General features: G+C 38.6%; 1 protein-coding gene across 1 annotated transcript in view; it reads left to right on the top strand.

The window, feature by feature from the left end:
* LOC122803821 (cytosolic phospholipase A2 zeta-like) overlaps positions 1-13398 on the top strand; it is a 620934-nt gene that overhangs the window by 546310 nt on the left and 61226 nt on the right. Inside the window, exon 18 of the mRNA XM_044073506.1 lies at positions 337-503. Within this exon, the coding sequence (XP_043929441.1) occupies positions 337-503 (167 nt within the window). The remainder of the gene's footprint in view (positions 1-336; positions 504-13398) is intronic.

Raw genomic sequence — 13398 nt, 5'->3', positions numbered from 1 at the left:
CTTGTTTTTACTGGTATTTGAATTACAGTCTCCTTGGTGTTTTAACATTAAGGATCAGTGTTTAATGTACTACTTCATATCATCTTGTTACACCAGTCTGATTATAAACCACTGTCATTCTTTTTTAAGTCACTGTTTCTTGTGTTTCCTGAAGAAATAGATCCATATCATCTTGTTACACCAGTCTGATTATAAACCACTGTCATTCTTTTTTAAGTCACTGTTTCTTGTGTTTCCTGAAGAAATAGATCCATCCACACCTGCTTTTATGAGAATGTAATGAAATCTTGTTTGCAGACTATCTGTGTTAAAGGTTATTCTATACTGAACTCTTAGGTACCGATGAGGAAGACAACCCCAACTACCTGACACCAGCTGAGAAGAAACTGCACTTGGTTGACGCTGGATTTTCTATCAACACGGGTTTTCCTCCACTCTTCAGACCTGAAAGACAGGTTGATGTTATCCTATCATTTAACTACACATGGGGATCACAGTTCAAGGTAAACTGGATTATATGGGAGGTAGTTCTCAGATTCCAGATTCAGAAAAGAAGAGCATGAGATCCAGGAAACTGTTTCATTTGACCCGTGATGTCATTTCAGTTTTTGTGTTCTACTCCAGTCTTTGTTCCCCTGCTTTCATGTTGGTTTCTTTACAAGGATGTATTATTTTGCATTTACAGACTTGACTAACTGCAAGCACTAAAGTAATGCTAAGATTACATTTATTTTACTTGAATAAGTGTTTTTATTTTGCTTCAAATTACCAATGGAACTATACTATGAATTTGTGTGTGTGTGTGTGTGTGTGTGTGTGTGTGTGTGTGTGTGTGTGTGTGTGTGTGTGTGTGTGTGTGTGTGTGTGTGTGTGTGTGTGTGTGTGTGTGTCTGTGTGTGTGTGTGTGTGTGTGTGTGTGTGTGTGTGTGTGTGTGTGTGTGTGTGTGTGTGTGAGTGTGTGAGTGTGTGTGTATGTGTATGTGTGTGTGTTTCAGCTGCAAAAAAAAACAAACTAAATATAACAGCACCTATTTTATAAATGCATAGCTTAGAGATATGCAAAAATATGATATCATAATTTGACATCTTTATGAAATTTCTGTTACATTCTACCAGTATATTTTAATGTCTATTTGTAAATGTGGTGGACAGTTGTACTTTAAGGAATTTCCTCAAATAACAGAAATCACATAACTCTCTGATTAAAGTACAGTGTTCCCTATAGTATAGCCAGAAATTAGGGTAGATGCATCAGCTTCACTATATGCCATAACAATTACTAAATCTTTGGAGAAATATACTGCTACATTCCAAAACAAGATATGACTGGGGTAAGATATTGTATTAAGGATCACCTGCATTCTTATGGTGGGGGTGACTTGGTGTAGTAGCATGCCCAAAATGTGTCACATTTTAGAATTTGACATATAGTAAAAAAAAAAATATATTCTGTTAGTTTGCAAGACTTATTATTTTTCTGCTACTGCTTAGAAAAGTGTTAGAAATGTGATGAGACAACATTGAACATTGTTTTTCAGAATGTTTATGACAGGCAGTTTATGGATCAATCTTAAAAGGAGAAAAAAACTGAAATGAGTTTGACCTTTTGTTGACTTATCATTACTGCCGGGTATATTTATTATTATTTAATGAATTCTTTTAACTGGGTAGCTTGTACAGGACCAAAGGACCTTTTCATGGGGAAACACGGTGATACTGAAAGTCAGATGTAGCTAGAAAATTAAATGCAGTTTTTGAAATCTAGATAGCAGTGCTAATCCTTTGAATTACATTACATTACATAAAGTAGCCAGGGTGGCATAGTGGTACAATGAGCAGCATTGCTACATCAGAGCAGGAGGTTCTACAGTTCAGTTCTCAGCTGGGGTGCCTTCCGTTTGGAGTCTGCATGCCCTCCCTATGTTTATGTGGGTTTTCTCCAGGTGCTCTGATTTCCTGCCTCATTTCAAGATATGCAATAAGTGCATGTATGTGTGATATGGGAGAAAGACATGACAACCATCATTCATATTTTCTTATGGTAGCTATCTGCACAGCTGCTCTTGGAGTTGGCTGCAACTCTTAAGAGAAAGAGAGAGAAGTAAAGCAGCCAGTATTAGTAAAAAAATCCTAGATATAGTTAGATAGAAAATTATGGATATGTAAAGAGTAGATCTTCAAAGACAGGACATTGTAACAATGCATCATAACATTGAGTTTTTTTTTTTTTTTTTTGTCTTTTTTCTGGTCAGTTTTTCAGAAAGCAGTCTCATATTATGTATGAGGTCTTGTGCCAGTCTCAATTATATATTTTGTAGAACCTTTGAAGGTGCATGAAGCACTGCTGTAAAGCCAGTACTGGTAGGCAATGTTTTCAGGTGGTCTTGCCAGTTGAAGGGATTCACAATCCACATCAGTATTGGAGTATTTTCAGCTGCATAATGGCTTATGCTTTTTTATTTTATACATTTCTGTTCTATACTTTTCTTCAAAAGATCTTCAATAAAGACATCATACATCCAAGCAGTTGTGACTGTGGAATGCTATAGCCATTCCTTTCATCACAAGTGTTGTCAATTTGGTAAGCTTGGGTGTTTTTCTTTTCTCTGTTTTTAGTCCTGTAAAATTTGGTGTCAGAACTGTCAAAGGAAGCTGCCAAGGAGTTGAAAGAATAAGAAATCTGCCAGTGTTTCTGCATGAAGTGTTAAATCTTAGATAACTCTTTATTCGGTCATTTTCTAATGTACCAAAGTTCTCCTCACTAATTTCCTGATTAGTAATCAATTTAAATTACACAAAGCCTTACAAATTATACGTTTATAAAAAAATCATATTTTTTAATTCTAGACTATTTATAATACCCAGAAAAAACAACACTTCATCGCCACTTGTAGATCTTTCATACGTGAACATCTTTGTAAGTGGAAGATTTCTTCCTGGAGACCTTGCAAGGTCTGGATGTTTAACTATTAAACTGCCCAGTTTCTCTATAGTAAAATTATAACCTTCATATCCTATTGTTATACCTCTAGGGTATGCATTTTTTTCTACGTGCTTTTCCTTTCCATGGCTGACCATTAAGTTCACCTTCCATAGCTGTTAATCCAGTTTGTTTTCACTGCAGAGGGCTCTGCCTACACATGAGACCCAATTGGAGGAGAATGTCATCAGGCAGCCTTGGAGGAACTTGTACTCCTGCCTGCAGTCCATCTTCTAATTGCTGCTAGTGAGGGTAATTTCATCCCCTTAGCCTGAAGCTCTATTTCAACCTCCAGAAAGGATCCTAACTGCCCTTAGTCTGATGAAATACATATCCATAATTCCTCCCTTATTAGCAGCTTACATCATGCAGGATGCAGGCTGTGAGGCTACCTCTGTATAGATCCCTAACTCCATCCCCATGTGGCTAATGTGAGCACTTATATCATTACAGAAGTGGGACTCGTCTTTTCCATGTGCATGGATTTTACAACACGTGCTGTGTTGAAGGCTGCCATCAACAGCTTGGCACCAGCTTGGAAGCTGCTGTCTGGCTTTTTCAGTGCCGTTAAGTTCTCCACTTGCATGCTGGTGATTCACTATCTGAAACTAAATCCCCCTCATCCCAGTATAGATGGATGAGTAGACAGTCACTGACATTTGCCAACCAATGAGCTCTTCAGTGCCAGAACTCTACTCAAACTCAGGTATCAGTGCCCTGGTCATTGCTTTACTATCAGCCACTAAGATGGCCAGAAGTAAATACCTTTCATTTTAATGAGCTGTGATTACCATGTCATGTGACATGTCTTCTAGAGAAGTCTTAGAATGCCCTCCCAATGAGGCAACACCTCATCCTCTGTTACCTATTAAGTCACGTGACTGGACATTGTATTAGTAAAGTAATGTTCAGAACTTAAGAAAATGTTTGCAAAAGTGAAGAAGTGTGTGTTGTTCTCAGCCATTTTTTATCATATACTTGTTTGTATGCACATTATTTCTTAAATCTGCGATCAAATGCAAAACTCAACAGGGAAAGTTAAGCATCATGACATGGAATTTCCAACCCTATGTCATTTATTTCATGTTTAATCCACATTTATAAGGGCAGACAGGGAATGCATTATATTACCTTCTCTATGCACATTGATGGGAAAAGGTACAGAGAAACAGTTTAACTACAATTTGCATGGTAATATTTTCCTTTCTCAGGCATGCAAAACCTCCATGGCAACAGACTGTCCATCAGGAGACTATTAGCTTTTAAAATATCCTTAGTAGTGAAACAAAATAGAGGCAGTACTTTGCATCAAAATGCCTTATCATTTCTCTGTATCTTTAGATGGAGGGGTTTCCTGAAGGCCCATTAAAGAATTTGTCAACATAATATAAACATATCTGTAAAGGTACTGTCTTTGGGAGAAGACACAAAGATATGAGGGAAAGAATTCTCCTCAAGGAGGAGAAGGAGAATTAATCTGCCTCATACTGAAATTTTTCTTCATCTCAGGGAAGAGATATATTTTTCTATGAATTTTTTCCGGTTGAACCTCACAAGTGCTTGTAAAGGTTTACAATTCATTTTACTATCCATAAACTGATGTCAGTCCAAGGTACATACTAACTTAGGTCTCTGCTGTTTTAATACAGTTTCTTGTACAATATTAAAATATTCCCTGGCATCAGATTGAGATATTGGACAAGCTGAATTAAATGTAAGAATGGTAGGCCAATGCTAATAAAGTTTATATGAAGTGTTACGTTCCCCCAAGTTTGAAACCTCTATATCCTGAATAGTTTCTGAAGATACCAATCAACATAATTTTCACTGAATGTGATCTTTTACATAAGTATTCAGTTTTGGCAGCAACGAAGTCAAGGAGGAGAACCTTTGCATTTTAAAAGTGACCATATAACCATTTGTATGGGATTCATTTGAACGGTACTGTCCACTGAAATACTAGTAGCTTTTGTTTCTTCTGTTGTTTGGCAGCCTACTTTGACTGTCCTCAAGTGGGTTTAACTTACTTCTTCTGTTTTCTGTAGCTTGATGTTATCCATTAAGAAGAGTGGAGACCGTAAAATAAAATAGTCTTTAACATGGAAAGTTGTGGTAAAAAAGACTGACAGTAGCTTTCACAACCACAGTTTAGTATTTAAATTTTGTTTGAAGACTTCTGAAGAAATATGACACAGAAAATGAGTACTTGGCACTATGGAAATGAAGTAACACATCATTAATGTGAAACGCCTGAAGAGGCAAGAACTGAGCAAGGTACCCAGCAATGCTGACTTTATGTGAGTGCCTCAGGCACCTACTAAAGTTCAAGAGAATGTTGTCACAAAACCAGCATAAGCCTGTGGAAGTAGTAACAGTAGATCCTGACAGAATATCATCAACTAGACTGATGTCAGGCAATACCTCACACCAGTTTCAAATACTGACATTCAAGCACATTTTGCTTGGGCCTCCATTGAGGATCAGTTTCATAGGTTAATAGGTAGGTACTAGGCTATCAACCGTAGGGCCTATACAAGCCTAGCCATAATGATTCCCTGGCTATTGCTTCCCACAAATATTTACTTTCTTGGACCCCTGTCTAGCAGGGCTACTGATGTGATCCCTGGGGTGAATTTCCTATGTCCCATCCAATCGTCAAGGTTCCTCTTGAAGAGGGCCATTGAGGTGCTCTGCCTGACATGTATGGACAGTATGGGGAGTCTCTGGGTCAGGAACCTATCCCTCCAGCATGTTCTATTCATTGTGATGACAAGGTTAAGATCCCTGGACCATGTGGCTCGGAGGGATTGGGATTTCTTTGTGTAGCATGTCCAACAACTCTGGGCTTGACATGGCCTTGTATGTCAGGCAGTGATTGCCTCTGTGTAGGCGATGTGTGACAGAGTATAGCTGGAGTTTCTTTGGATGGTCAGCACAAGGCATCTGATTTAGGCCTGTGATTCTTTTTGTGAGATATTTCTGCAGCCTTTCTAGTTGTTGCAGATGTCTTGTGAGGTACATACCAAACGGGGCATTGTATTCTATAATGGGTCTAATGAGGGATGAGTACAGAGGGACAATGACCTCCTTTTTTCTGGATGAAAAGCCCTTAGTGATGAGGTGTGCCATGCAGAAGGATTTTCTAACTATTGTGGCTATGTGGTTATCAAAGGTGAGACCACTGTTCACCCGTGACCCTTGGTCTCTTATTGCACATTCGGTGTTTAGTGTACTGCCACCTATGTGGTAGTTAATAGGTACGTGGTTTTTCCCAAAGGGGGCAACTATACATTTTTTGGCATTTAGCATGAGCCCATGGCTCTGGCACCAGGCATCTGTTTCGGTAAGGCCCTTTTGTAGTATATTCACATCATTTGGGGATTCAATAATAGCTCTCAGCTTGCAGTCATCTGCAAACTTTGTAAGCTAGAGTCCCTTAGTGTTTGCCTGTACTTCAGAGAAGTAGATGCCAAACAAGAGTGGTCCCAGGACAGAACCCAGCAGTACACCACTTGTCACTTGTCTGGAGCTGGATTTGGAGTCGGCTACTTTTAAAGTGTGTGTTCTGTTAGTAAGCCAGTTTAAAATCCATCAACTGATGTAGGGAATTAATGCCCAGCTTAGTAAGTTTATCTATGATTCCAGAGTGGGGGATAGTGTTGAAAGCCTTGGTGAGGTCCAAGTAGGCTGTATGAACCACCTTACCCTCATCCATGGCTCTGGAGACTGATTCGAAGAAGTTGATCAGGTTCAGGAGGCAAGATTGGCCCTTCACAAATCCAAACTGGGTGGGATCCAGTGTTTGAAGGTTGCCAATGTCTTAGTTTATAAGTTCCACAATAATATGTTCCATTGACTTGCAGATCAGGCTCATCAAACAGATGGAATGGTAGTTCCTGGGATAACAAATTGGATCACCCCCTTGTGGAGTGGGATGACTGTAGCTGTGCACCACTCTGTGGGCATGAAGCCTGAGGTGAGGCTATGATTAAACATGACACATAGGTGAGGTGCCAGTTCATTTTGTAGTTCATGCAGTACACAGCCCGGGATGTCATCTGGTCCCATGGATGTTGTATTCTTGGCTTTGGTGAGTGCGTTTTATACCTGAGTGGCTGTGATTACCAGAATTTGGCATTGTTTCGGTATTGATATGGGCCCTATAGGGGGTGAGAGGGAGTGAAGTTGGCACTGAATCTATCTGCCAGGATATTGGCAATATCCTTGGGATAAGTATATCTAGTGCCATTCTGCTGTAGCTCAGAGCGGATCTGAGTATTGCCATTTATATTCTTGACATAGCTATAGAATGCCTTGTGGTTGTCTTTGGAATCTTTGGCAATTTTGTTTTTGTAACTAGCATTGGAAGATTTTATGAGAGATCACAGATTTCTACTGAGGCTGGTGAGGGAGTATTTTGAATCCTGGGTTTTCTCTTTTCTGCAACAGTTTCTTCCTTCTGTTGTACAGCTTGTTTATGGCAGAGGACCACCAGATTGGCTTCCTTTTTTTAGAGGACAGCATCTTGGTTCTATTTTGGATGGCTTGGTCAATGCACAAGTGAATGTGCTCATATAGCCCCTTAGTGTAGGATTCAGCAGTTGAACTTCCAGTTCCCATCTGCATGGGTGTCATGAAGTTTGTTACTTCTAACTTGAGAAGCATGAAGTTGGCTTTGGAGAAGTTTTTTTACAGAGGTTTCCTTAAAGGGGGGTGGGGGTGGGATGTGGAGGTCAAGGGTGATTAGCTTATGGTCTGATCTAACCAACGAGGGGGTGACCAATCTCCCATTTTGGTAATGACCAGGTCTAGAATATTGGTACCCCTGGTGGAACTATGAATTAGTTGCTCTAGGGAGCTGGAATTTATATTTTCCAGTATGTTTAGAAAGGTGTAGTGAGAATCTTGGGGCATGGTGGGAGATCTGTAGCAAGCTACAATTGGTATTGCAGTCTTACCTAGTGTTAGTTGCACCTGGAAAATTTCAGATGCATTGTGTTGGGCAGTCAGTCTGGAGGTGTAAATATCCTTGGTGAATATGAACAGTCCTCCACCTTTAGTGTTTCGGTCCTGGTTTGGTGGCCCAAAAGTGTGGTATGAGTTGTAGCCTGGCATTGCAGGGGTGCTCTCTGGACCTTTGAACCAGGTCTCAGTTACTGCACAGATATTGATGTTCTCCATTTTTAGGAGAGCCTCGAGAGAGTGCATCTTGAGGTTTAGACTTCTAGTATTGAGTAGCATTACCTTCAGATTTTGCTTGCTTGTACTCGTTATGGTGATAGTTTTCTCCTTTGAACCTTGCCTAAAAAATGGCACTATAGGGGTGGCAAGAGTCTTATCAAGTAACCTGAATCCCAGGGGTGACAGGTGCAAACCATCTCTTGCAAAGCATTGTGGTTTGTTGATCATGTCATCCCAGGCAGACAGATACTGGATCCCCTTTGAATGACACAGAAGCTTAGCCAATTATTGAAGTCAGCCATTTTGTCCTTATACTGTGGTATCATTCTGGGCGATGGCAGGATGCTACTCAGGGCTAGGGTCATACCCATCTGAGATACATGATCCGAGAGCTCCTCTATGTCTCTTTTCATGTAGTCCAGGGAGGTACGTCTCAAGTCATTCACTCCAACATGAACAATGACAAAGTCATATTTGTACATGTTGTGGAGTGACTTGAGTGCATGTATTATGTGGCAGATCCTGGCAACTGAAAGGCAACTAACTGTAATTTTCTCCTTGTTCAGCCTGGTGAGTGGGACATCAGTGTGCCTAACAATAGAGTCTCTTATGACTACAGTGTTGGGTACATTGTCTTGCCTTAGGAACTGCTGTTGGGTGGCACATTGGTGTTGTGAGCTATGTGATGATTTGGTTGTGTTTGGGGGTGGTGTTTGTTTAGATTTCAGCTTCGGAGGTCCTTGTTGCTTGGGCAGGTTAATGTTAAGAGCCTCTGCATATGTGGGTTTTGTGTTGCTATGTGTGAGTTTTGGTGGTAGTGGGTTTTGAAGAACTATATGTTGTTTTATGTGTTGCATGGATGTTAACTTTCTTCTCTTGGTTGTCTAGTACAATCTTGGCTGGAGAGAGCTTAGCTTCCAGTTTGGCTATGTAAGTGCATCTCTCGCAGGTTGTAGTGTTTGGTGGTAGTAGGAGAGGGTTGTCTGTGTACATGAGGCAATTGCTGCATTGCCACAGTATGCCCAGATTCACCAGGTGGACAGGAGAAATCACTAGAAGCTGACCCTAGGACATGCCTGGTTAGGTGCTTTTCTTGTGTAGTACAAGAGCTGTTTTCCCTTACTTTTTGGCAAGGCACTTGTAATTGTAGGCTGTCTTGTGCCTATGACTATTTTCTCCTTATTATCAAGGAGAGGTGAGTGCTTGTAACAAATTAAGGGTTTGTAGTGCTTTTTTGTGAGTTTTAGAGCAAGTGATAGTTACAGGTATATAGATTATAGTGCTACTGCTGATAAACTAGCAAGTTCTAAGGGAAAATTCAAAAAGCAGACTTTCTGGTACTGGGAATAGTTTAACCTTAGCCCTGCAGAGTGCAAAGGTACGTATTTATGCCAGAAAGTTGAAAGGGATAAAAATCAGCCGAAAATTGCCATTAAAATTGCAATTTCAGAGCTGGAAACCACCCCTCTAATGTTAGATAGGCAGTACAATGCACCCGCTCTTACTCATAAGCAGTAGGACCTCCCTCTATCACAGCAAAGTCTGGATAGCTCTGAACACTAAAACTAAAGTCCTGAACACAGCAAAGCCTGGAAACTGGACTATTCTAGTTAGAAAAGGTGGGAAATTAGCAAACGATATATATATATATATATATATATATATATATATATATATATATATATATATATATATGTATGTATATATATATATTTTTTTTTTTTTTGGTTAAATCAAACTAAACGATGCAGTTATACAGTAAATAAGCACATAAATAATAATGCACTTGAGTGTATAGCCCTGAACAGTAAACTAAATTAAAACTTTGCAAAATTAGAAATTTGAAAATTTTAACTTTTTAATAAAGCAAGGCAAGTGCACAACTGGAAAATGGCTTACAGGCAGAAATACAGTGACATAAGTAGCTAGTCTACTTTTTAAGCTTTCTGAGAAGTGCAGGTAATAAAAACAACCAAAATGAGCAAAAATTAGAAAATTCAGCAAAAAGTACTTGTAGTTAGAATAAAAAGTCTTTCTTTCTCGTTTCTGGTGTGTAGTAGTCTACAGGACACCCAAACAGGATCTGCTGACCTAAAACAAGCTTAATCACGTACAAACATGCATATTTATGCCAGAAAGTTGAAAGGGATAGAAATCAGCCCAAAACAGCCAATAAAACTGCAATGTCAAAGCTGGAAACCACTCCTCTAGTGTTAGATAGACAATACAATGCTCTCACTTTCACTGGAAAGCAGTAGAACCTACCTTTACCACAGCAAGGTCTGGACAGCTCTGAACACTGAATCTAAAGTTCAGAAACCAGCAAAGCCTGGAAACTGGACTATTATAGTTAGAAAAGGCAGGAAATTAGCAAACAAGATAGAATTTTTTTGGTTAAATCAAGCTAAACAATGCAGTTATACAGTAAATAAGCACAGAAAGGCTAATGCACTTGAGTGTATAGCCCAGAACATTAAACTAAATTAAAACTTTGCAAATTTAGAAATTTGAAAATATAAACTTTTTAAATAAAGCAAGGCAAGTGTGCAACTGGAAAAATGACTTACAGGCAGAAATACAGTGAAATAAGTAGGTAGTCTACTTTTTAAACTTTCTGAAAAGTGCAGTTAAGAAAAATGACCAGAATCACCAAAATTAGAAAAATCAGCAAAAAGTACTTGCAGTTAGCACAAACAGTCGCTCTTTCTTGTTTCTGGTGCTGTAGTAGTCTGCAGGATGCCCAAAGAGGATCTGCTGATTTAAAACAAGCTTAAACAGGTGCAAATGCACATATTTATGCCAGAAAGTTGAAAGGGATAGAAATCAGCCAAAAATGGCCAATAAAATTGCAATTTCAGAGCTGGAAACCACTCCTCTAGTGTTAGATAGGCAGTACAATGCTCCCACTCTCACTGGTAAGGAGTAGGACCTCCCTCTACCATAGCAAAGTCTGGATAGCTCAGAACACTGAAACTAAAGTCCTGAAACCAACAAAGCCTGGAAACTTGACTATTCCGGTTAGAAAAGGCGGGAAATTAGCAAACAAGATAGATTTTTTGTTTGTTTGTTTGTTTGCCTTTTAGTTAAATCAGGATAAACAATGCACTTATACAGTAAATAAGGACAGAAAGGCTAATGCACTTGAGGGTATAGCCCAGAATATTAAACTAAATTAAAACTTTGGAAAATTAGAAATTTGAAAATTTAATCTTTTTAAATAAAAGTAAGGCAAGTGCACAACTGGAAAATGACTTACAGGCAGAAATATAGTGAAATATAATGAAATAAGTATCTAGTTTACTTTTAAAGCTTTCTGAGAAGTGCAGGTAATAAAAAAGACCAAAATCGGCAAAAATTAGACAATTCAGCAAAAAGTATTTTTGGTTACCATAGAAAGTCTCTCTTTCTCATTTCTGGCACTGTAGCAGTCTGCAGGATGCCCAAACCGGATCTGCTGATCTAAAACAAGCTCAAACAGGTGCAAATGCACGTATTTATGCCTGAAAGGGATAGAAATCATACCAAAATGGCCAATAAAATTGCAGTTTCAGAGCTGGAAACCACTACTCAAGTGTTAGATAGGCAGTACAATGCTCTCACTGTCACTGGAAAGCATTAGGACGTTCCTCTACCATAGCAAGGTCTGGATAGCTCAGAACACTGAAACTAAAGTCCTGAAACCAGCAAAGCCTGTAAACTGGACTATTCTAGTTAGAAAAGGTGGGAAATTAGCAAACAAGATAGATTTTTTGGTTTGTTTATTTTGTTTTTTTTGGTTAAATCAGGATAAACAATGCAGTTATACAGTAAATAAGGACAGAAAGTCTAATGCACTTGCATGTATAGCCCAAAAAGTAAACTAAATTAAACACTTTAGAAAATTAGAAATTAAAAAAATTTACACTTTGTTAAATCAGGCTAAACAATGCAGTTATACAGTAAATAAACACAGAAAGGCTAATGCACTTCAGTGTATAGCCCAGAACAGTAAACTAAATTAAAACTTTGCAAAATTAGAAATTTGAAAATTTAAACTTTTTAAATAAAGTAAGGCAAGTGCACAACTGGAAAACAACTAACAGGCAGAAATACAGCAAAATAAGTATCTTGCCTACTTTTTAAGCTTTCTGAAAAGTGCAGGTAATAAAAATGACCAAAATCAGTAAAAAAGTAGAAAATTCAGCAAAAAGTACTTGCAGTTAGCATACAAAGTCTTTCTTTCTCATTTCTGGTGCTGTAAGAGTCTGCAGGATGCCTAAACAGGATCTGCTGATCTAAAACATGTGCAAACACACATATTTATGCCAGAAAGTTGAAAAAGGATAGATATCAACCCAAAATGGTCAATAAAATTGCAATTTCTGAGCTGGAAACCACTCCACTAGTGTTAGAAAGGCACTACAATGCTCCCACTATCACTGGTAAGTAGTAGGACCTCCCTGTACCATAGTAAGGTGTGGATAGCTCTGAACACTGAAACTAAAGTCCTGATACCAGCAAAGCATGGACACTGGACTATTCTAGTTAGGAAAGGTGGGAAATTAGCAAACAAGATACATTTTATTTGTTAAATCAGGCTAAGCAATGCAGTTATACAGTAAATAAACACAGAAAGGCTAATGCACTTGACTGTATCGCCTGGGATAGTAAACTAAATTAAAGCTTTGCAAAATTAAAATTTGAAAATTTAACCTTTTTACATAAAGCAAGCATGTGCACAACTGGAAAAGAACTTACAGGCAGAAATACATTGAAATAAGTAGCTAGTCTACTTTTTAAGCTTTCTGAGACATGCAGGTAATAAAAATGACCAAATCAGCAAAAATGAGAAAATTCATCAAAAAGTATGTGCAGTTACCACAAAAAGTCTCTCTCATTTCTGGTGCTGTAGTAGTCTGCAGAACGCCGAAACCGAATCTGCTGATCTAAACCAAGCTCAAACACATGCAAACATATGTATCTATGCCAGAAAGTTGAAAGGGATAGAAATCAGCCCAAAATGCCAATAAAATTGCAATGTCATAGGTGGAAATGACTCCTCTAATGTTAGATAGGCAGTACAATGCCCCTACTCTCACTGGAAAGCAGTAGGACCTCCCTCTATCACAGCAAGGTCTGGATAGCTCTGAACACTGAAATTAAAGTCCTGAAACCAGCAAAGCATGAAAACTGGTCTATTCTAGTTAGAAAAGGTGTGAAATTAGCAAACAAGATAGAATAAATATATATATATATAT

Source organism: Protopterus annectens, chromosome 6.part0, assembly GCF_019279795.1.
Source record: "Protopterus annectens isolate FY-2018-M chromosome 6.part0, PAN1.0, whole genome shotgun sequence".
In the NCBI taxonomy this organism is placed as follows: Eukaryota; Metazoa; Chordata; order Ceratodontiformes; family Protopteridae; genus Protopterus; species Protopterus annectens.
This window is presented reverse-complemented; position numbering and strand designations above follow the sequence as displayed.